This window comes from Plectrocnemia conspersa, unplaced genomic scaffold (genome assembly GCF_051122295.1).
Source record: "Plectrocnemia conspersa isolate PC_06_02 unplaced genomic scaffold, ASM5112229v1 ptg000003l, whole genome shotgun sequence".
NCBI classification, from domain to species: Eukaryota; Metazoa; Arthropoda; class Insecta; order Trichoptera; family Polycentropodidae; genus Plectrocnemia; species Plectrocnemia conspersa.
This window is the reverse complement of record NW_028277167.1, coordinates 20,415,545-20,441,925: the sequence shown is the minus strand read 5'-3', so window position 1 is coordinate 20,441,925 and position 26,381 is coordinate 20,415,545. Positions and strand designations below refer to the sequence as shown.

General features: G+C 29.9%; 1 protein-coding gene across 6 annotated transcripts in view; it reads left to right on the top strand.

The window, feature by feature from the left end:
* The window catches only part of RhoGAP102A (Rho GTPase activating protein at 102A), an 84,486-nt gene that overhangs the window by 54,221 nt on the left and 3,884 nt on the right, over nucleotides 1-26,381 (top strand). For 3 of the 6 annotated variants that reach the window (XM_088182526.1, XM_088182523.1, XM_088182522.1), the window contains 5 exons: nucleotides 6,816-6,975; nucleotides 7,117-7,221; nucleotides 19,630-19,796; nucleotides 23,374-23,571; nucleotides 26,139-26,289. In XM_088182526.1, coding sequence (XP_088038652.1) covers nucleotides 6,816-6,975; nucleotides 7,117-7,221; nucleotides 19,630-19,796; nucleotides 23,374-23,571; nucleotides 26,139-26,289 — 781 coding nt within the window. Of the gene's footprint in view, nucleotides 1-6,815; nucleotides 6,976-7,103; nucleotides 7,222-19,629; nucleotides 19,797-23,373; nucleotides 23,572-26,138; nucleotides 26,290-26,381 lie in introns of all 6 variants that reach the window. The other 3 variants (XM_088182525.1, XM_088182524.1, XM_088182527.1) reach the window with 2 other exon arrangements.

Sequence of the window (26,381 nt, the reverse complement as noted above, 5' to 3'; positions counted from 1 at the left end):
CTTTATTGTTGCTTTTGTATGAACAGTTGTTTTATCATGCTGAAACCATAAGTTATTTCTGCGACCTATTTCTAGACAAATATTATTTTCAATCATCCCTCGGTATCACTCTCCGGTTACTCTCAATGCATTACCTTCACAATCTCCGAAAAAGTATGGTCAAATAATTCGTTATGATGTAATTCCGCCCCAGACTGTGCATTTAAGGGGATGCAGCTGATCTTGGTGTACAACCCTTGGATTTTCAGAAGCTCAAATTCTGCAGTTCTGTCTATTAATGACACCATTTAGGTGAAAATGGGCTTCATCTGACATTATTAGTCTGAGGACGAACCCATTTTCAGTTTTTAGAAAACTAGCCGTTCTAAAAAGTCTATTTTATTTTAAACGGAAAAAAATGAACTTCCTTTAAAATTTGCTGCAATGATCCACGGAAAACGCCCAACTGTGTAGAACGTCTTCGAGTTGGTGTTAGCAGTTCCTCTGTAATACTTTCACGTACATGTTCAACAGTTGCCTCATTTGTTCAGACCATTTCAAGTCGAAACATCCCTTGGCTCTTATAAAACATTATTTATAGCATTAAAATGTCAACAATATGTTCTTTGTGTAAGCTTAAAAATAATAAATTAAATGGTTGTTTTTTTTAATTAAAATAAATTGCTCAAACATTTATTGATTATTTATATCTGAAAAAAATAAATAAAAAATATATTTCGCTTTTAAAATGAAAAGTGAATTTTGTATCAACCTGTTAATACTTGTAGGTCGGTTACGGTAACAATTAAAAAATAGTTTTAAAGTTAATACCACATTGAAGTCACCGTAATTCGACCGTATTTCAAAATATTGGCCACTTTTATATAACAAACAATTGATTACCCCTTAAAGATTTATACGATAAATTTTTTTACATGGTTTTCCTCCTACAATTTTCACGGTCGCCAACATTTTATCCTTCTTGAAGATGTGGCTGAATTTATTTATACGAGTTTGTAATGGATTTTGAAAAAACCTTGATAATGTATGCATTGATATTTTGCTGCTAAAATTCTCGAGCTTCGAAAAATCTGTAACCTAACTAGGTTATTTAAAAGATTGCTGTCATTTCGCGAATTATGGTCGCTACCTGTGAAATGAGTATTTCATCTCTTCTAGAGTTCCGCAGGGTTTCAAACTAGGGCCATTTTTGTTCCTAATATTCATAAACGATATAGACACGGCCATTACAAATTAACGTATAATTGTAGCTCCAACTCATTGCCTTTGCAGCCTAATCTAGATTCCTGGTGAAAATGGGATGCTGACGATAATTTACCTTCAGCATTCGCAAGTGCGATTTCATGTCGTTTTCTAGATCTTTAATGACAGTGAAGTTTTCTTATTGTCTAGATGAAAATGAACTTAACTACGTATAAGGAGAAAGTGAAAATTCTTTATGCATTTCAATAATGTGACTTAGTTATAAAGTACTCAATGATTTGCGTCCATAAAATCACTTTAGTCCATAGTGATATAAAAACATGCTCTTTAATTTGAAACCCTTGCTAAGCAAAAAATTGTCTAATGATTCAAAATATTCAGAAAGGTTCGGTTAATATTATTTCCTCTATCTCAGTGCCTTTTTTATTGCTTGAGGTTTTAATTCACTGTGTTCTTTTAGAAATATGTACATATATTATATTACTTAAGAAAGCTGTGGGCCATATTTCTATTCTTAAGAATTTCCAGCATTGAGTTCAGCACTTACTCACTCACATTTTAATATGCTGGAATTGTTGATCTGTTCAGTGTCAGCTATGAGAATCATCAATTATGTGTACCATTATTTTCACTAAATGCAAAAGTATTCACAAAAGAGCAAATATTTCAATAAAATTGTTAGATATTTACCAAACGTAGTAGAAGTATATTTGTGAAGTATACAACAAAATCAATGACAGCTAGTGATATTTGTACTATTTTTAAAATAGTTGCCATGATATTTTAAAGTCATATTATCCCTATTCAAAAATCTTCGAGTTGTTAGGCTTGACTTAATATTCTTAAATTTTATCAAATACTTGATCCTATTATATAGGCAATGACAAGAAATAATACTATGACTTTAGAACAGATCTACAATGACTTTGGTTAATTGTTTCTAAAGTTAAATATGGATTTAAAAGATCCACAATTATTGCATGGATAAATGTCAAATCGAGATTTAAATTATTATTTTATAAAGCATTTTTTATTAAATAAAATTAAATTTTACGAATATTTTTAAAATGTTTACAACTACTGCTCATTTTATAACGCTGCATAAGTAAAGGCGGATTCATGCCTTATATGCATACTTCTTGGAAGGTTTTAATAGGTGACGGGAATGACAAAAAATTGGTTACAATTTTTTAACACTTGAACTCGCCTTATTTTTGCTTAAGGGCTCATACGCACTGTCGGCTAGCCGCCGGCGACTAGCCGCCCGGCGACTGTACTTTGTATGGTTTTAAATGGGTGCATACGCACGCAGGCGCCGAGTCGCCGGAGTGTCAGGCGCGATCCTGCGCAGAGGTGATGCACAGGCGACTTGCCTGTCGCGGCAACCTATAAAAGCATGGGTTTAGATGAGTGCATTCGCACGAGGAGCGACTTTCGAGGCGACTTATACATCATTCACACAAAATGGCTTCGACACAGAAAAGCTCATCGTAGAAATTGAATCCCGAATTGTTTACAATAATTTTATATGAATATTGATAACGAAAAAAAAATATTGTGAAATAATATGCATAATTATATTATATTATTTCTTGCTTCTCGATTTATTTAATGAATTTAGCATCTAAAAAATTGTGTGAGATATATACATTTATATTTCATACGGGGAAATTGAATATTATATTGAAATTAAAATAATATTTTTTTCTCTTTAAAATTAATATTGCAATTTCTTCGCGAATGTACTACCCGACCTCGAGTCGCTCGGCTTAGCCGCATAGCCTAGCTACCTGCGTTTTTGAGCTGGCGGCCCCTAGTCGCCGGCGGCTAGCCGACAGTGCGTATGGGCCCTAAGTAAACAAATAATACACTCAGATAAGTTATGTTCGTACTAAATGTTGGAAAATAGGCATACTTTCTCGGAAGATCGATAGTTTTGAATGACCAAAATTTTTTGCGATTTTTATTGCTTTGACCGGCCGGCGATTTTATCTGTGCATTTGTGATCTAAGAATCTTTTGAATATTTTTCTTTTTCGATAATCCAAAAAGCTTTTTTTATATTGTTTTTGTAAAGTGGCAACAACTGTTATTGTCCATTGTCTCACAATTATTTTTGACAGCCTTAAAATAATTGTTAAAACTATTGAAAAATATCAATTCTGAACTAAACTCGAAATTTCATGAGGCAATTAAAGATAAATTATATATTTGAAGAAACTAAACATTGATGTCATTAATTAAATATTTGCAAAATCTAGAATCTTTCACCAGTCAAAAAAATGATGACTTCTTTAGTTTTTCTTCAAAAGCAGAAATATATAAAATGGAGATTATTTAATGGCTCAAGGAAATTTAAGGACCCTCGCAACTCCATTAAATCATTAGAATCCATTGAAATAATTAAAAATTTATCATTGGCCCAAAAATTCTTTCAGCCTTACATAGAGTAGCGTAAGAAAACCAACAACTTCTGGATTAATGGAAAAAGAATTCAAAAAAATTTGACTCGATGACTAAGAGAACAAATAATTAACAGAGCCTATTTAAGCCTTGTTGTCGATTAAACCAAATCAACACAAAACGAGAGGAAATTTTCCAAGGTCAAACTTTTTTTCACTAAAAAAATAAGGATATTTGATTCTACTTAAAATGGCATGTGTTTTTTAAAGTGTTATTTTAAGAATAAAATTTAATAAGGTATCAGCAAAACCTTACTGTATTACATACATTTTTTCATTCATCAAAATTCCCGAGAATTCTCTAGAAATATGAAAAGCTAAGTCGAGAATTCTCGTTTCTCAAAAAATTAAAATAATCGAGATATCAGAATATATTTCTATGAAACATAATTAATTCATGTTTATAAACAATGTGATATTTTACATGTAATATTATTTTTATAGACATTGATGAACAAAATATGAATAAAACTAAGTCAAATTTATTTTGTAAATATCTTAATGCATTCCACAAATTTCTGACATTTATTGTACTAATGTAATGTGAAGATATGCTACAATTTCATTTTTATATTGTATAAACTTTTTAAATGTCTAGCAATCGTCTTCAAATCTCGTGTTAATAAAATATGTACATATATTAGAACAATATATTTTAATGTTGTTTGAAGCTATAAATGACTTATATACTAAACCAATAACAAAATTTATGAAAACTGCTTTAAGCTGCAATATTTGTACTTACATACATATATATGTATGTACATATGCATAGTTTTGTATAAAGCAGTGAAATATTTTTTTCATATTACTAAGATATTCCATCATATCCGATTATAATTTAACTTACCTATAGTCTATGTACGTAAAAGCAGCATAACTTAACATTACTCTATGTTTATGATATTACGTACTCACAGCGCTTGCTTCGACTCAATATGATTTAGCACTGCTTTAAAATAGTAATAAAAACAATGATTCATAGTGCGTGTTAAATGCATAGATACTTTTAATATCTACAAACATTAATATCTAAGTAAATTGTATAGAAGAAAATATTATATTTTTATGTTTGTTATTATTTGATATTTTTACGAAAGCTCAATAAATAATTTGTTACAATACAATGTTAACCTTGGCCCACTCGATCGTAATACTTGTTTTCTCTTTGCGCGAAATCATCTCTAATGGCCTCCGTTCACGGACGGGCTGATTTTTCTATTGTCTCCGCCATATATCACGAAATCAAAGCGAGACGAGCTTGTTGCGAAGTATATATGATTTATATTGAAAATTTTAAGAGACCATCATCTTATTTTTATAGCCCCACAAACGGTCTCGAAACAGGGGCGTCGACCTGCTTCATTGCCGTGAAGATTGAGACTTTTCGGTCGGTGGGGATTTTCCTAAAATATGTATTATATAGGTCGTGTGTTGTTGTAATGGGGTGCTCAATCAAGAATGAACAGTTAATTAATATTGTGAAGAAAAAGTAATAATCACTTATTATTTTTATATTTTTTGTAAGATTTGTAATAATGCTTAAATGAAATTAAGCAAATTTTATCAGTTTTTTAGATCAAGTATCAAAATAGCTGTATCGATGTGACAATGAATAGTTTAACATCTACTAAATAATTTATCATTGGAATAATTAAAAATATACTGTAATAAATTTAGAGACTATACTAATTGATTTAATTCACGAAAGTCAATGGACTCATGTAGTATTATATTAAAGGATAATGAAATTTTAATTGTATTTTTATTAATTGATTTTAAGAACTAAACTGTTTAATATACACATTAAAAAACAAGAAATAACTGTTAATTATTAATTGTAAGCTCTTCTAAGATTTAAAAAAATATTTTCCTGAAACAGTTGTACAACACTAAGTTATAATAGTCAATGATCAAATTCAATAGATATATTTCTTATGTCCATTTTTTGTGTTATACTTACATAAAACTGACATTTTGCAGTCAGTTTAGTACTGACTTTTTATCCATGTGTTTTAATATTTCCTCACAATATTATTAGTTATGAATTATTGTAGTGTTAATTAAATTAAAATTAACTTATTTTTTTTTTACAATTATACCAAAGACCGATTTTTTACAATTTGTCAACAAAAAATGAGATTAATAATCCGAGACTAACCAATGAGATTCAGTCAGGCCATTCTAAAATAGCACACATAAAAATATAATAACTGATGTCTTCAATCTATTTACATTATTTCATACATATATTGTACATATTCGAGTCTATAATTTACAACGTTTAGACCAAAACATATCTAAATCGAGCCATTGAACCATTCAAAATCGACTTGGCATTCGATTTTAGGAACAAATCGAAAGTCCAACTGTTGAATCGACGCAATGACATTGATGACAGATTTGTCTCGTGCTCTAGACAAAATGTGATTCATCGATTTGATGCGCATGTATTATATATGCAATGTATACACATGCACGATTATGTATGTACACACACGTGATATATCAATATAAAGTATAAGAGTATACCGCTCTGACGTCAATGTTGACGATTTCGCCCGCTATTCTGGTCCATTTGGGATGTCTCGTGAATCTTCTTCATCTCGGCATTACCTACGTGGGGCGAATCGATTATCGTAAATGTATCACTGGATAAGACTCACGTTAAAATCGATGCTTTCAGACGTTTTCTCGTTAGGTGTTACATTCACGATGTGGGGAAAAAAGGGTCAAAGATACCGCTTTTATATTTATTTATTCATTTATGAGTTGCGAAAGTGTTAATGTGACACCTCTCTTTATAAGATTTGATTTAATGATAAGCAGTACAGTTTACATTACTTACTTAAGTCTTTATTTGGGCCATTGCCACATTAATTAAACAGTTAATTTCCGTAGAAAATCATCTTATACGATTATATTTAACTTAATTTAGACTTAAATACAATTGAGCTTTTAGTTCTTTGGTTAGTGAGATTTTAGTAGGTACTAAAAATAAAATTATATAATAGTGTATTGTCTACTTAAATTTACTCATTGATTGCCATTTTACTTATGTAGCTATTAGAGTAGGTGTCATATTATTTATTATAATTGAAAACAATTAGCTATTATTATTTATTTATTTATTTGGGATTTTTTGATATAGGGGAGCTGCACGTGGACAGACGGAGTCGGCGGTCATCAAGTAGTTCTCAACAACAGTTCCATATTGGTCCTGAGTGAAGCTGAAAGACGCGGTTTGAGACAAGCAGCTCTGACTCGTCTTAGACAGCTGAACCTCGGAGCGCCACTTACCATTCCAGAAGGTATCTACCTACCTTATGCCACATCCAAAGAACCCTTATGCCATATTTTCACAAAGGTTAAGTCCATTGCCTACCCGTGAAACTGGCATTAAAACCATATTTTAATAATATAAATATCTTAACTTTAGCTTTTTCACACAGAGTCCGCTACTTCATCTTCACACAAGCCGAAGAGGCGAGCTTATTTGCTGAAAAGAAAAGCGCTTACCACCGGTTTCCTCACAAAAGATGGAGATAAGGATAAAGGTGAGATTTTTATAGTAATATATAAAAGTATATAATTCGATGCTTATATACATATGTATGAAACACGAGTAACGATAACCCGACCCGACTTTCCATTAACTCATTCTCTATTTTCACGTATCAAAGTGCAGATCTTAAAATAAATAGCAATATAACGAATGCTTATCTTGTGAGTCACCGTAGCTGGAATTGTCGCTCTCGAACTGTTCTTTTTGTCATGAACGACAAATTGGAATTTGCTCTATTATTGTCCACTCACTCATTATCTTGTGTAGCTAAAAGCGGAGGTGTAATTAAATGATGATACATTATAAATGAGCAATTAGTTTAAAAATACATATCATAACTGATTGTGTGTTAGATTGCTTTAAAGTAATAGAAATTTCTCGCTGCTTTTATAGAAGCAATTTCTCTAAATATAGCTATAAAATAATATAAGCATTTTTCAACGAAATAGTTCAACAGTTTTGATAAACAAGGCTTAGGTAAGGTTTAAAAATATTGTATTATTTTAATTTATTTAGTACTTCTTGAAACATTATTTTTAGAAATTCTGATTCGCCCATCTTGGTAGTTAACGACGGTGCATTTTATTAATGATACTCTCTCATTGGTGGGCGGTTGACACGCCCATTCATTATTATTATTAGTCTCATTAAATAAAGCTTCTTCGGCTAGCAAGATAGTAGTAAATTGTAAAAAAAAATGCCTGAAACTTTAACAACAACTTACACGTTATGGATGTCATTTACTGAATACCGATCTAAAAATATCTGACATAACATTTTTATACAGTTTTTACATTTTAAGAATATCATCTTTTATGTGTTAATGCCACTTTTCACTTAATATATTGTGTAATATAGCAGATACATATTTTTATTTTTCATTGGCTCTATAAACCTTAATATGTCATGGTTTTTTATCTCTAATATGTCCAGATCATCGTTGTTCTTCTTTATACATGCTCTGCTCATCTTACTTTTTTTGATTTATAAAATCTGGTATTTTTTTATGGTGCGTCACCTCTTCCAGTTCATGATTTATTTTTTTAATTTTTAGTCTTTTTTCATGTAATTATTATTGTAGCAAAGATAAGACCAATTAGAGTAGTTGAGAAAATTGTAAACTATTTCTTGGCTTTCAAATACTTCCGATTTCTATTAAAATTTTCCTGCATCTGGCACGGATCCACCTTTTTTATGCAGTGTACATAATTTTTAAAACATTTGAAAATATTCGAACAAATTTAATTTTTAGCAAAATAGGGCAATTTGAAAGTTCTTAAATAGTTAGATAAAATCTTAAAAAATGGGAAATTCCAATTTGCCATTTTTTTCGGCAAAAAGCATTATCATCAGCGTATGCTTCGTAATGTATCTGTGATTTTACTTTTAATTTATGGATAACGGCTTGTAGAAAATGGTTAAATATCAATGTTGATAGAACATCATCCTGCTTTACACCTGATTTATATTCAAAAACATTTGTTGCCTAATTTTGTAGGTAAACTGAATTATTTGTCCAATCTTCCAAATATTTTACTTTTGACATCGATTAAAGAAAAACGATGTAATAAAATTACATTTCGTATTAGATTTTTGTTTACTTTTAGGGTCGCATTTAACGGATCTACTCTATAGTGATTTTTATGTTACAAAAAATAAATCTGCATTATAAAGCAGAAGATTTGACAGTAAGTGATTTTTAGTGTGTTATTATATTATTTTTTTTAATTGCTATTTAGATCCATATTATAGACAGTGCTTATGAAACATGCTCATACTTAAGCCAGATACTTCTGGACCTACCCGTATTTATAACGCTTTATTTACGATCGCGTAAATACACATCAAATCCGTAAAATTTACCGTAATATCGCCGTCAGAAATTGGCAAGTTACGATTTGTTTACTTGAATTATCATTCCGGGAACGCGTTTCTTGTTAAATACATGTGAACCGAAGAATGCGGAATGAATAATGAATTAACGCAAAATTTTCTGCAATATTAATTTATATAAAACGCTTTTAATTCTTAAAATTTTATAAACGTATAAAATTGACTTTTAATAATATTTCAAGTTGATTAACGACGTGGTGTGTTAAGCTTCTAAGATTATTTATTTATCGTTCGTTTTATGTTAACCTGAGAACTCTTTGATACGCACCCAAAATGCTTTAATATAATTATTCATTGCAAAGTAACAGTTTTTTTAGTATATAATAATAATAAAGATCACGTTAATTAATTTTAGAATATACGTATATGACGTCAGAAAATGTTAAAAATAAATTATTCAATTCTACATAGATACATTATATTACTTTTATATTTGTACTAAACAACTTTAATGGATTACTGTTAAAATAACAAGTAATTGACATATCAACAAAAATGTGCCCGATATACCAGACTTTAATTAGTTATAATAAAATACGAAAGTGCTCTACATATTTAATAAAAATAAAATATTAATTTTAACATTACTTATTTTGTAAAATAACATTATAAGTTGATATATTATTAAAAATGCATTGACACGATTTTTTTATTATTTATATACAGCTAATCAGGCCGAAAATAACATTCGCTTGCTAGGTGTGGAGTAACACTAGAAGTAATTTAAAATAAAGCGATACAAATAAATAAAATACAATAACCTTAAAAAACTACAGAGCAGATTTTTTAATATCAATAATTAGAAAACATTGGCGTTTTAGAGTTTTTAGGCCAAAGGGACTTGACTTACTACCTTAACCATTACTATTGTTTTTAGTTCCGATTTTTTTTGTTTTTAAATATTATACAAAATATTAAAAACTTATGAATAATTGACTATTAACAACTTAAGTTAGTGTTTTGATTTTAAAGTAAGTTTGATTTCATTGTCAAAACCCGAAAAATTATTTAAAATTATGATAAAAATATTGCCTTTAATTGTTTATAGTTAAATAGGTTCGTTAAATAAAGAACATGATATTTATTAAATAAAATTCACCAAATGTCAACATCCAATAAAGCGATACATAAAGATAATGTTATAAAATCACTATTCAAAGCAATTAATTCACTATTATCTAATACAAGTTAAATGTAATGATATTTAATTATATTCTGACGGCATATGTTACGCCAAATGATTTACAAGAGCAAAACTTAAATTTTTGTATTTAAAGTATATCTCTATTTAATATTAGTAAACAATAACAAGTTTGTTGTGCCAATAAGATGTATGTATGTTTTAATTATAGTGGGATCGTCAACTCACGCTGAATTTTCCTCCTCAATAAAACGTACTATATACTTATATTTTACGTCGTCCAAAAACTGCGCATATAACACTCAACTCAATGGATCCAATTGAAAACAATCTCAAAAGCTTTCATCTTGTTTACTTTCAAGACACTAAGAAATTTGACAACCCACTCGCAAAATACACGCATACCGATTGTCAAAAAGTAAATCGATTAGCTATGTAAATGCTACGGAATTGTGGATATATAAAATCAGGGAAGTAAAATTTAATATAATTAAATGGCTTGATTGACAAGTATTGACTATCTCTGTATTTAATCCTCTATTAGACATTCTATATTTTGATTGTAAAGCTCTACTATCGGTCTAAACATTACAGTTTTTGACTGACGTCTCGCAAAATAGTTGAGAGATGCCAAAACTCTTGACCGTTCGATATAATTTATTTTAGTTATTAACACTGGTTCGTTACCTGAATTTTCTCTCACATGGCAACATATTCTTTCGAAGTATTGATTTTTCTGGGAATTTTCGCGTTGTTCGGTTGTTTTGTTTAGCTAAGAGTGCTCGGGCAAATTAACGTTTGGCAGGATTCCCTCTTGGAAACAATGCGGAATCGTGGGCGAGGAGACAACACGAGGAATGCACGTGAAGTTTTTTTACTATTATTTTTTCAGAGTAGTAGAAAAAGGTCAATCAATAAAGTTTATAAAAGATTATTATCAAAAATTACTGGATTTTCTTCAATATTATTTTCTATATCTAAAAATATTGTGATTTTGATGATGTCACTTATAATTTCCAAATATATTTCTATATTTTTTTAAAGTAATTAATGATTAGTATAGATTTTAAGCCATTCGCTTTGTATACATCGTAATGTAATTGTAATCAATAAGTTGTTCTAAAATATACACTATAAATTTCTTGCTGCGTAATATAGTATGGCGTTACCATTAAACGAATAATAAGTTATAAATTAAATTATCAAGTAAATGGATACATTTTTATATAAAGATGACTAAAATTATTTATTGCTTTTATTTATATATTTTATTTTTGCCTGATCAGGCAAAAATATAAAATTTGTGTATCTTTTAATGTTATTTTTCTTTTATAAAAATTATAGACCTTTTCATTATTAGTTTTGTTAAAATGACTATATACAATAGTTAAAATATATGTTTATTAATAAATTAAATAATTACTATATATTAAGCAAAAATACTATTCAATAAATCACAAATAGAATATTGAATGTATTTTAATAGTGCTTATTATAATTGCTTCCAATAATAGCAAAAATCGTTGGCGACTACTTTACAATCATAATCGTCACGAGACATTTGAGCAGACAGTATTGTTTCGAAATATGTATATGTATTCTAGATCCGAGAGAGATCAAGGATGGTTCTAAAATTGAATACGGAAACTAATTGTGTCTCAGCAGACCCGTGATAATGGCCGTAATAAAATTTCTATCACAAGACAATTGATGACAACCGCGCACAAACGAACGTCATCCAATATTTTATATTATATTTTCGCTCTGGGTGAAATAAAGAGTGGGCCGAAAGTCTGGCGAATATTCCCGTTTTCATCTAAAGTTCTCTAAAATAACAATAATATTACTGTTGTCTCAGATTTTATATTATTATTTTATTAAATAAAACATGAAGCTGCAAATATGTTAATGTATAAGTTTATTACAAATATTGTAACTTATGTTTGACCATGTTGTATTTATTTTAGTTTATATTAATTGCGGAGTTGAGTCAAAATAACTGCCACTATGTTGTACGTTAATCTTGATTTTGATTAGCTTACTCTTTAATTCTACCAAAAGCCTGCAATATACATTGTTAATATTTTTAATTTTTGACTCGTGGTTTTGGCGCTGTATTGCATATCAACTCTAGTGGAAGCAGGCTCTCTTGTTTTAAGGACAGAGCCCCGGCGTCAGGCTCTGCGTGTGCTTTGGAGCGCCGGAAGTCTGATAGCATAGGCCCTCTTTAAAAGGCAGGTGCTGCAGTAGCGCTCTATGAGGCTTATATAAACTCAATCAGCAAAGGGCAAAGCCCCGGCGGTAGTCTTTCAGCTGTTAGAATCCCTATTGGCGCGTCATCGTTTCCAGCATATATCAAACAAAAACCAAATAATAAAAAAATGTTAAACAATTTAGAGCTTAACTTACTGAGCATGAAAATTTTGTTTACAAACTACTACTTTTTAAATTAATTTAAATCCGAATCCATAACTGAAAACTTGAGTATTATTTTTAAAATCGCTAATTTTAGTGTTGAATTGTTAAAACAATTGTAAATGAAAATTTAATATAATGGTTGGGCAAAATGCTTGCCAATTGCTTAACTTAATAAGATATTTATTAAATGCTTAATTCGACAGCAAAATAAAAATATATTATTCTGATTTATTTAATTACTAATTTGTAATATAAAATTACAGTAAAAAAACTGCTTTTATATTTAAAACAGTTATCAAATACCAAATAATCATGATTTAGTAATCTTGATTTTATTAGCTTTTTTAAATGTTATTCTGATATTTTCTCAAATGACATCCCTATTTTATTATCGTTTGCAGAAATATACATATTTCTATATATTTTTAAGCAACTTCTAAAGCCTTATTAAATACATATCTAAAGATCAATATACATTTATTTCTGTTTTTAACAATTTTAATTGCCTTAAATTTAAAATGCATATTTGCGTGCTAATTATTTTAATTTTTTAAATTGTTAAGCTCATTTGCATCAGAAATCTAAATTTTAAAATTAATATGAGGGGGGGGAGTAAAATAAAAAATAAAAGACTTAAGAAAATATAGTTAAATCAATATTGAAGATGACAATAGGTTTGTCGTCCATAATATGAGGAAACTTGTGCTTTAAACAACAAAAGATGGATCTAATATACGACAAAAAAGTGGTGTCAACAATAAATATAAAAATTGTGCATGACCTCAGCGTTATTGCACAATAATCACAAATGTTTCAAATTCAATAATAATCACTCATTACCTCAGCATAAAAACTCAACTCCTGTAAGAGTCAAAACACATCATAATATGCTTACGAAAGTTAAAATAAAAATCTGCGGTGAATCAGAAAAAAAAATCTCTCTAAAATATAGAATCCAGGTTGACGCTTTTAAGAAAATTAATCAAAGAAGTTTGTGGATGGTCGCTAACATCCAAAGAAGCATTATTAAAATATATTGCCCATCTCCAATCTGGCCGTCTTCCAAAGCATGCAATTCTCTGATCAATCCGATACGCAACGATCAATCCAATCTAATCACTCAAAGGTCACTCATATCGAAGGTCATCGATTACTAAGATGATAGAGAAGAATCCCCCAGATCGGTGTGGTCATTGAATGGTCGAGCAGAGCTGCTATGCCATGGCATGGCAGCTCGGTCTAATTGCGGCACATTCCTCATTCACCAGAAATACCCGAGAGTCGCGCGACATCGTCCCGATCGCGGTGTCCAAAGACCGGAGAAGTAAATCGTACCAATGGCCTGTCGATAAACACAATAGGACCCAAAAAGTCAACTCAAGTATAAAATAGTAATACCCAAAATACATAAACGCGAAGCGCATGACCGTGATAAATCCCCAATCGCGCCATCGTATATCACTCGATGTGCTTCACGCGCGAAATCGTCACCTCTCGTGAATTTTGCATATTAAAATTCTTCATCAAGGTCTGCACGAAAAAAATATAATATATTTATTTTTGTGTATAATGAAAATCAGGTGATTCGAGAATCGGGAGCAAAAATAAAATCAGGATGATGTGTGCAATGTCATATATATGAAGGCAATCTGTTTATGTTTAACAAATTGTAATGGGTGATATATTTATGATACTATTTCATACAGGTTTTACATTCATTATATCGCTAATTTGCCACAACAATGACTTGACTACAAAAAACATGAGTTTGTAGACAATGAAACGAAATAAAAACACTATGGTTCATTCAATAAATTACATTCTCACAAACTATAAACATAGCATACATACATTTCCCTACTGGGAGATTCTCAAGGATCTTACCTGGACCCTCTGCTCTTCTCGTTATTCAGTTACAAATTAGAATTTTATTTTAAATGCCGATGATTTAAAATTGTTTAGATGCATGTGATTTGCTGCAGACTCTTTCTCATTATATATGGAGATGGGCTTCCGTCAAGTGTACAGATCTCATTCACTAGCAATGTTTTATCTAAAGAAATTTTCACTAAGGATCCCAGAATCACTTTTGAGAGCCGGTTGAAGTTTTTTATACACATAAACGATTCGCTGAGTTCTCATAGAAAATTGTTTATCGCTAACCATTTCTTCAATATACTGAAAAGTGCAGTTAGAAATCCAAATATTCTCAAATAATTGAAGTTTTGGTTTCCGGGACGATTTTGCGAGTCACGATTGCGTCTTCTAATGATGCCTATTAGAGTCGGAAATTCCGCACTAGACGACTCGGTTATGGCTGTCGCAATCTAGATCCATAAAACACTGGCATTGCACATTGATCAATTTAATGTCAGCTACGAGGAGTTGGTCCGGTTAGTATAATTTTAATATTCTATTATTCTTTCCTTTATTTCGTCTTATATGCTATGTGTTATTCTGCCCTATTATGACACATTTGGGCGACTTATTCTTAATTTAATTTAAATAAATATAATATTATACATATTGTAAATCACTTTATACTTGAACCCTTTGAGTAGTGAGTTAATTTGTTAATTTCTTAGTATACACCTGAGAGTGAGTTAATTTTACGTATATTCACATAATTATTACTGTTGTTATTTATTTATTATTGCATTTATAGTAAATTATAATAAAAAAATCAGTGATTCTATTACTTTTATTGCTTTGATTTATTTTACTACTTTTCTGTATTGGTATGTTTTAATAATTTATTTTAACACTTGTCTATTAAATTTTTTAAATTTATTTTACATATTTATTATAGATTTTTTAAATATTTATTTATAAAATTATTATAAAATATTTTTTATTATGTTAATTTATTTCGTACTTTTGTATAGAAATCATTTACAAAAATTTAAATTAAAAAAATATTATTTAATTATAATGTTTTTTATTTCTTCAGTTACATATATAAATATATATAACAATTATATTATATGTAAATATATAGCTATCTAAGGTATCTCAAAACAGTGAGATATCGACCGCCGTACATGTACGGCGATGCTCCTCAAAAGGTCAAAGACGATATTTTGAAATATAATATTTATGTTTTATTTTTATATACACGTGTATCACTAATTAAAGCCTAATCAGTTAATATAACTTTAATTCAAAAAATAAAACTTGTGGTACGTAATTATCAGTATTTAAAAGCTTCTCAACACATCAACTTAACGAGGCTAATTTTAATATAAAAATAAGTACGGGTCTTTTAATTTTGGATATCAAAAATGTTTCGGCGCAGTATTGCATGACATTTGATTCATAAACTATACAAATACAAAACCCCCGACTATCTGCTACGCTTAACCCTTTGAGGAGTATCGCCGTATATGTACGGTGGTCGATCTTTAACTGTTTTAAGGTACATATATTTACATATAAAATGAAAGAAATAACAGATAAAAAACATTATAATTATGCATTCTTTTTTGTAATTTAAATTAATATAAATAGTTTTTGTAAAAAATAATACCAATAAAATAAATCAATATAACAAAAAATATTTTATATTAATTATATAAAAAAATTTAAAGCCTTAGAATATGTAATAAATATGTAAAATATATTAACGAAATTTAATATTCGAAAGGTGGTAAAATAAATTAATATAACATACCAATACAAAAGAGAATCACTGATTTGTATCTCTATTTTAATATAAATGAAATATAAAATTAAAATAAATAAATACCTAAATACATAAATAATTATGGAAAAATACGTAAAATAACTCACTCCCAAATGTATACTAACCAATTAACAAATGTGTATAAATGAACTCACTACTCAAAGGTATAATACGCTTACACTTATAACTAGAAGCTCACTAAATAATGAACACTCGTTAACGCGTAAAATTACAGCTGTAGTTTCTGAGAGAAGTTTGCTCGGACCGTTTCTTTTTATCTTGTATAATGTACAATGTATACAACATTAAAAATTACGCGTTTATCTATGTACGCTGATGATATAGCTATTTTAACAAGTGCTTACGGTCTTAGTAAACCAATCGCGAATAAATTACAAAATTCTCTTGAAATCTTAAATAAATATTTCGAAAGGTGAAAAATTGAAATGAACCAAATCCAAACAGAAGCAATCGTATTTACAAAACGAATACGAGCTCTGCCACCGCCTTTACAAAATGAACAGGCAGTAAAGTAAAATGGAAAACAAGCGTTAAATTAAGCGGAAAACTTCGCTTCTGTTCTTATCCTTAAATATTAAGCAACCCAGCAACTGTTTCATTTTATATTAAATTGTAACATGTAACAAATTGTAAACATAAAAATGGTTATAAACTAGTAACATAATTGGTATGTTTGTAAAATTACTTATACTATTGAATTAAATGTTTTATAAAAGAAGCCTTCTGATTTTGCAGCCACTTTAAAATCTTCAGAACGGATTTTTTTAAAAACGAAATTATGTGTCAAAGTTTACTTTATTATCATGAAAATGATCAAGAAAAAGTAGGATTAAATTTATGATCGCCATTATTCAGCGGTTATAAATACAAATAATAAGAAAAATTATGTGGTTTATTTTAGCGGTTTTAAAATATATTTTTTTAATTAAATAAGTAAACGTGATTAGCATGACGCAAAATTAAATTATTAGATCGAATATTAAAAAGTCTGCTATTTTTAGTATTGTAACTATTTTAAGTCAATATTTTCTTACCTGATTATCTAGTTTTAGTGGATGTTTGTATTGACAAAAATAACTCTCATTCTTATACTAAATATATTTGTAACAAATTTAAAGCTGACACGTGAAATATTTTTGTAGGCTATTGACCTTTAATATGCTAATAATACTTTTAAAATTGATTTTAAATTATTATTTGTTTATCTTTATATATCTCTGTTTTCATTTCACGTGATGTTTTGACGAACAAGATACGGCGCAAGCACAATTCGACACTGAATTTTCGGTCAAAATTAGTGTCATTGTCGCAAGCTGGCAAATGGCTAAAAGCTCATTCGCACACACGTTGTTTCGCCAAAATAAAAATGTTTACATCGAACAATTCATTATTACGTCATTGAAACTTGGGCGGTGTTTTGGAACACAGTTTGTTATGTTATAGCACAAGCTTTGACCTTTTCTTGAACATATAGTAGATTTAAAAAAATGCAAACACATATACAGCAGACTAAAAAATATATTCTATTGGTATATATCTATCGAAGTATCTACTTACATTTTTTAACTATAAAACAGATTCAAAACAATGTTTTTTTTATATTGTTGATTCATTTTATAGTTTTCTTAAATATTACCTAGATGTAATTACAATATAAACTTATGGCTAGAAATGATATTTAATTATGATTTTTGCCAGATATTTCAATTCACTATTTTTTATTAGTGATATACATAAGTAGAGATAATAGAGTAGTAATATAGAACCTATTTCACTCGATTACGAAAAATATAATTTTAGCGAGTTTAATATAAAGTATTCTGATTTTTCAATGTTTTTCATTTCTCGAGTAATGAGAATTTTTATTTTCACTTATCGATTTTTTCTATAATTTTCAATAAATTTTGATAAATAAAAAAATGTAATGTATAACATGTGATTATAATGAAACAGTATATTATTATAAATATATATATTTAATTCATATATTTAATATTTCTTTGCTGTTGTTATTTTTGCAATGATTTTTTGCCGTTTTTAAACATATAAATTATATAATTCATATCAATTAAAATATAAAAGGACTTCCAGAATAGTAAAATATAAACATATATTAAAATATATTAATAGGTACATTATCACACATTATTCTTAAAATAACTGTTTAAAAAGCATATTTTTTTGTTAGGAAAACTCCTTGGAAAGCCCCAATACATTTTTGCAGTCTGTCGATTCCTATGTAGAACTTATCTGATTATTAAAGTGTTTCTTAAATTACCAAAGCAAAGATAAAGCCAATTAAAGTTGTTGAGAAAATAGTGAATAATTTTCAGACATTCAAATACTTTGACCTCTATTAAAAGCTCCAACAAAACATGCATATTTTCAAGCATCTGGCATGAACCCACTCTTTTAAATTAGTGTTGTGTATTTAAAACAGAAAGAAATGCTTTACACAATGGCAAAAAAATACCATAACATTATTCAACGTTGGACAATGTCAAAAACAGTTTCCTAGGCTCGCCAAATGCGTTGAGAGTAGTGCACTTTAATACTTGATTTTTAATTATAAAAGAGTATAATTGAGTATTTATTGTGTCATCTTCTTACATATATATTTTTTGTATGTTTGAGGTGACGGAAAACAATATTTATGTACCAGTCAGTAAAAAGGGTCGAAAATACATAAAATGTAAGAATTCACGAGCTAAATAATTGTCTTTTAGCACTTTGTTTTCGTTTTATGGGTTACCATAATATGGGGTTATGTTAATGCTGGTATTTCATTAAAAAAAATATAGTAAAATCTTAAAATCAAATGATTTGATAATAAGATAATAAATTGTACTGTATTATACTAGTGTGTATCTCATATAATTTATTATTAATCATTAAATATCTATATACAATTATCAATATGTATTTATTTTTATTTTAGAATAATATATTCCCTGTGATATTATATAAGAAAAATCATAACAGAATTCGTTCTTGGAAATCATCAAAACCGTATTTTTACTTCAAAAAAAAATGTCGAGGTCGAATGTTGAACTCGAATCCAAGTTGTAATGCAACACGCTAGATATCATATATGTATTACTAAGTTAAGATGAGCTAATTTGTTAATTTTGAATAATTATTGTATTGTATATAGATTTGTATTATTACCTTATTACACAAATTATTTAAAATACTATACTAGTTAATTTATATTTATATTAATTTATTAATGTTTTCTTTTACAGAAAGCGGAGGAGGGTTAATTTTCGGAGTGCCTTTATCGCAATGCGTGGATGCACATCGAACAGGAAGCCTCCAGAGGGATCGGGACAGTCGCAGAGGATCCCGATCCAGCTTCACCTCCCTCCTGGACCGTGATCGGGACAGGGGAGAAGAGGTGAGCAGAATCATGGTTCGTTCATAATACCTACATTAGGATAGACATTATTATGCGGGCTGTGAAAAGTAGTCATTTGTTGCATCCGAGCGGTGGACGCCACTGCCGTGTTGACATTAAGTCGTCTAAGAATAGTTGGTCACCTCAGCGTGGATTGTCACTCGCGCGTCTATTCCGAGAACTTACGGGAATGTAATTGAATTCCCACGACCTCGTGACCACGTGTCTCCTCTTCGCCGGTGACAGACGAACAAAACCGGTAAAAATCGGGATTCGAGCACGCAATTATAACTTAGTGAGTTCTTTGGGCGAAAGAAACAATAATGTGCACAGATTCTTAAAAACGTACATGATACAAAAGATATTTTTATAGTGTGCTGACCCAGTCATGCATTAATTTTGATATTAAAAATTATTATTCAATTTGAATCATAAACAATTTGTGTAATTACTATAGATACTTGGTCAAGTCGTCTCTAAAGGTCAAATCGCTGCTTCCCTGGTCTTCTAAATCTCAGTCGATGCTCGACGTAGCTCTACTTGGTGTGAGTTTTAAGTCGAAAGTATCTGTCGTTAGTTCCGGGTGCAAGAATAGACGAAAAGTATTCTTAGTAAAAGTTATGTACGCGCTTATCATATAAATTATAATTCCAAATCCCACGGTATTTTATTTTAACGAAGGATCCCATTTTTTAACGTTTATAAACGCTTTTTGCAAGACAAACTGACATATGTTAATTCCCCCAATTGTGAATAGAGAAGTGGTTCGGTTTATTAACCCGACATACTGTAGTTATTTTCACTTATTAAATAAACTGTTATCATCTTTTCTGGCATCTATTTAACTACATAGTCACACTCCTTCGACCTAAAAACTTAAAAGTACAGTATAAATATCCAACCAGGATGATCTATTCTATGCCGAAACTCTGCAAGCAACATTGCAAAAGGCGACGATCCGTCTACGGTCATAAAACAGCCACACGTCACTCTCAATTAAGTTTCATTGCACTTCCTCGAAGATTTTGTTCCGGCGTATAATCATCCTTTATTTCCGTCTGGTTTTCCACCGGTATCCCAGAAAGAAAGAGACAGAGAGAGGCAGGTCTCTGGACTGGTGCTTACAAACAGTGTTTTATTGCCGCGGATAGCGGCGCTATACCAATAAATATCGCCAGTTCAGTGACAAGCGGCACAGACGTCACGCGGACCATGTTGGCAAAGGTGGACCGTACGCACCTGGGCCTCATGCCAAAAAATTCTCGACTCTAGACGCCATCTTGCCGGGAAACTCCTTGCATTAACACGCTTGCCGACGTCGACCGCAACGGGTTAACGCGTTTTCATTGCCGCATTCCGCCACGGAATGCAATGCTTAACGTGAATTTTCTTGATGGTAAATCTGAAAGCTTTTACAGACCGTTTGTGTAAGTTATGACCGAATATTTGAGAAGCAAGACTATTAATTCATTCTATTTAATATTTTCATAAATAAATAAAATACTATAACAAACAATATACATAAATATGAATATACAATAATAATCTAATTGTGTATATAAATGTAGTACAAAACTCTGAGTTTTTAAACTGAATTGAAAATCAGTTTATTCTCATATATTATATATGCTGTATTATAAGTCTCTCAAAACTGTAACTTATTTAACCTTTAGCGAACATGTTTTTTTTTAAACTTTAATAGCAATTTAGTTGCTCTTCATAAATATTCTAAATGCCCATTTTCTTGTTGCCTTTATGTTAGAATAGGATTAGGGTTTTATCACATACGTCAACACTTTTTTTTTCCATTTCCTTTCGTTTGCAGCAGGAAAATATGGTTTTCTGCTTATTCTCTAATGCCAAAATAATCCACCGAAACCCATTTATTACAGGATAACATAAAATAGTAATTGAAAAGATTTGATAAATGTAATAAAAGTGACACTAACATACCTTGCATCCCCAGGCTAGATTAAGTATATGACTGTCTATAATATATAGCAATTAAAAATTATTTATTGCTATATAAGCTAACTTTGCTTTACATTTATTAAGCTAAAATTATTGCATGCATTTATTATGATATTAAGTTTTAGTTTTAAAACATTAAAATCATCGACAGATTTAATTGATCCATATAGTTTTACACCTTTAGCAAAAAACATATAATTTATAAATAAATTTTATGAAATTGGTCTATGATTAGTAACTGTAAAATATTTAGATTTATGATGATTATTTTTACATGTAATATTAAATTATTTAAGTAACTTTCGACCCAATTGATGCTATCGCAAATACCTAACATTTTGGATTTTATTAATAACACTTTATGTATCACCAGATAAATCTAGATAGATTGAATCAGATTCATAAATTTGTCAAAATAAACTAATTATATATGGATAAAATCTTTGGTTGCAAAATATATGTTGAATTAGCAAAATTACTTGCTTTAATCAGTCACAATTCTGTCTTAAAATAGATGGTCAAATAAATTAATATATTGTAATATTTGCAGTATTCTGTTCTTTAAAATGATTTTTAATTCGATAGCAAACCGAAAGATTGATTGAATCGAATGAGCTTTTAACTACGATCGTTAACAACATTAATGAGTATACACACCACAAATTACCTATAATCGTATTAGAGCAATCCCAGAAGCTCAAAAAATAATATTCCCGAACGCCACCTGGTATGATGGTGGGAGATTATCAAAAGCTTGGATTTAGGAGGAGGAGATTTTAATTTTGCATTGTTGAAAGTCACTGATCGAAGCCAAAGCCGGCCGCGTGTCCAAAATTAACCTGTATTTTGGAAATAATATCGGCAAAGTCTGCGAATTGTAGTTCGCACCGTCGAAGCTTGTGGAAATATTTATTGTGGAATGTTAGCGCCTGCTGTCTTGGGTCCTAATTTTTGGATCGGTAACATGAAACGGCCGAACCATAAAAGAAAAGAGTTTCTCGCAGGTGGCTGAGAAATCAGATTCAGACGATCCATGGACACAATACACATTGGCCACCTTTCATGTTGCATCTTCTTTCATGCTGATACGCTTTTAGATTTCTGGCGTCATCGGACGTCATTGTAGGGCTCATGACGTCATAGGGAACTCGATCTATTTGTGCGTCAGGGATCCGAGCCGTGATTAGTGCCCTGTGAGAAAACTTATCAATAACTCTTGTCCTACATACACTTTTGGATCGGCGTGTATAATCTTATACTTAATTTTAAAAACAAACCTTCTCAATCTTATGTCATGGATTTTTGATAAACGACTGTCTTCCTCGTGGATCAAATGATCACATAAACAAACGCTAACTTTTGATGAGTCTGCATTAGATGTTTATATGATCCACTTTTCTGCAAATATAATGAGCACTATAAAAAAAACATATCTGAGATGCATTTTAAGAGTCACATTTCATCTGATTGTTTTTAAAGTTTTGAAGATATTTATTTATTTTTACCGTTAAAATTTACATGCAACTAAAATTTTCACACTCGTAACGAATGCAGTGTTAAATATATAAGATGTTTATTTTATTTATAAATCTAATAATATGTTTTTTTTGTTTTAATCCAGAGTGGTTCCTGTGAGAGCATAGCGTCCAGAGAGAGACTAGCGAGCAGCGAAGGAGAGTTGGAAGGTTTCGACGAAGTGCAAGTCGGTGGTCCGAGATTGCCTTCAATAGTCACAAACTGTTTAGAGCACCTGCGAAGATATGGACTGCGGACTCTGGGCTTGTTCAGAGTGAGCACGTCAAAAAAGAGAGTGCGACAGGTAAGATAAATAGATAGATAAGAAGAGAGATTAATTCGTATAAATCATACATGAAATATTGAAACTGTTCGAATGCTCGAGATTATATCTGAGCTTTGGAATAGTGGGCATGTTTGTCCCCGAGCGTTGGCAACGTGCTCATCGCTTATAGGTTCGAGGAATTGGCAAGAGATCAGCTAAGAATTTGCACGCCGCGAATTAATTCTGAACTCTCGTTTTGAACTTTAAACTTTTCAGCTGAAGCATGTGACAGTTGCGACCGTCCATGCGCGCCCAGTTTAGATTTTTACATACAATTAACGCAAACAAAGTGTAAAAAATAAGATCCGAACTACTTTCATAATTAAATTTTATTTTTACATGAGATTGCGATTCATGTTTACGCCGTGGTCTGGACGTGGCGTTGTTATCGGCAGGGATCCGGGAAATTCCGTTACCGATCTGAATAAATTCTGAAATTAAGAAAAAAATAATTATATAATTGGAGAGCTGGGTAGTAAAGAAACGCGTTTGTCAAAATTTACTTTTGTGATTGATTAAATATTTTTTTTAAATGTATACATATACCAAAATTGTTCCTTTCTTTTGAAGGAATTTGTGATGGTAGTTTTGGGATCAAATGAAACAGTTGCATTGAGAAGCAAGAGTAGTTTCAAATCAAATAAATAACTATTATGATAAGATATGTATCATTCTTGCCATGGCGCTGCATCATAAATAAAGTATTCAAGTTATCGCAAAAATTGAATTAAACTATTGCAGTTTAAAGCTGACTACATGGCTGGTCTAGATCTGACAATCGAAGTAGAAGTGACTGATTTGTTGATTTACTAAATGGGATTTCAAATCTGAACTCTTATATGTTTCAAGTCGGAAACGATATTGGAAGCTTTGGCAGCATTTTGCCTTTATACGATCGGTGAAATGTGAAGAGATCAACGATCCTCTTTATCCTTGACTCCTTGATCATTATTGATGATTTGGGGCGGTACTGTAATATCTGTTGTTATCTTCTAAATTTCTGATTACAATAATCTAGCTGTTTTAAGTGTTGCATAAATCCGGCAACAACAGAGTTTCGAGTTTCATTACCTGATAAAAGCTTTTAACGCCTTTAATCAGTAATCTAAAACTGATACATTTTTACGTAGTTTGTATCATTTATTTTTTAGAATGAATTTCTCTAAAACTAATCTAGCTGTTTCATTAAGTAAATTTATCCAGGTGTTGCATAAATCCGGCAACAATAGAATTTCGGGTTTTAATATCTAGTATCTAATCAGATAATTATTTGTTATGCCTGTGTTCACGTAAAGATCAGTAATCTAAAAATAATACATTCTTTCTTTGTTTTCGACATTTACAATATATCCCGTTTTAGTATGAATAGCTTTAAAACGATTAATAGAGCATCTGTGTGTAATTAATTTTTTGATATATAAAATTTTAATTTTAATGGTATGTATTTAGTTTTAATCAATTTACTATAATTTTTTTTTTTGTAATTTTTAAGTGAAGTAGAATACATTTCATATATAACTATTATATAATAAATTTAATAGCTTGTTTTAAATGAATATTAGGTTTATATCAAATATTATATATACATTTTTCTAAAGCTAAAAAATATAAGAATACACTTTTTAGTTTATTTTTTATTTTCTAAAGAAGGAAACTCCATAAGAAGACCTTTGTTTCATCTTCTTAACTAAATAAAAATTAAGACACAAAAAATGTAAGATGTAATTTCAAAATTAAAAGCAAATACTAATTATGTAAGTTTTGATAAACCAGTGGAAGAAAAATAAATTTTATACTGCAAGAGTAGAATTCTTTGCCATACGTTTTACTACTAAAATATCATTATATCAAAATTTTTGATGTTTACTTATTGAATTTTTATGATATTGTACAGCTATATTAAATGGTGCTTACCTAACGGTCACGTGATAATTTTTATAAAAGGCAAAGTTATTTGTATTATAAATTATTATTAAATACATTACAAATTTGAATCCCCTACAATTTATATAGTTACATACAGATACGTGATGCGAATATATATTAGAATATATATAATATATAGAGTGGAATAAGATTTGATAAAACTTTCTATATTTTTTTTATAATTAACAATTGGATATTTAGTAACAATGTAATGCGGTACTTGTAATCCCAGGTAGCGCATTCCACAGGCTTATCAATACGATAGTACTTGTAAAGCCACTGAACTGTCATTATTCATTTGAGTATGCATTTACCATCCGTTACTCCGACCGTTACGTACGTTAACATAACGAGTGCACTTTTTTGTCAATTTGTAAAGACTAACAAATATTTTATTGCACTTGACAAATTTATTTAGAATTCAAAAAGTGAACCGTCTCTCTTTGCTTTACATATATATATATACTGTTATTAGATAATATTTTTGGTAAATTAAAAATAAAATAAATATTATCATGTGTATGACTAAATTACTTTCATCCTAATGTATTATTGTCTAATCATGTTTTTGAATTAAAATAATATTAGAAAATACTGAGCTTGTATTGTTTTATTTACAGTTAAGAGAAGAATGGGACTGTGGAAAAGAAGGTCCTTTTGAGGTCGACACGTGTCCCCACGACGTTGCCACTTTGCTGAAGGAGTTCTTGAGAGATCTTCCAGATCCGTTGCTATGCCGAGATCTTTATCATGCATTTGTTCAAACGCAAAGTATGTATATGAATTTATAGATTCCACATAAATATTTATTGGAGTTTATATAAAAATACATTCGCATGGGAACCATTCTAAATATAAAATGC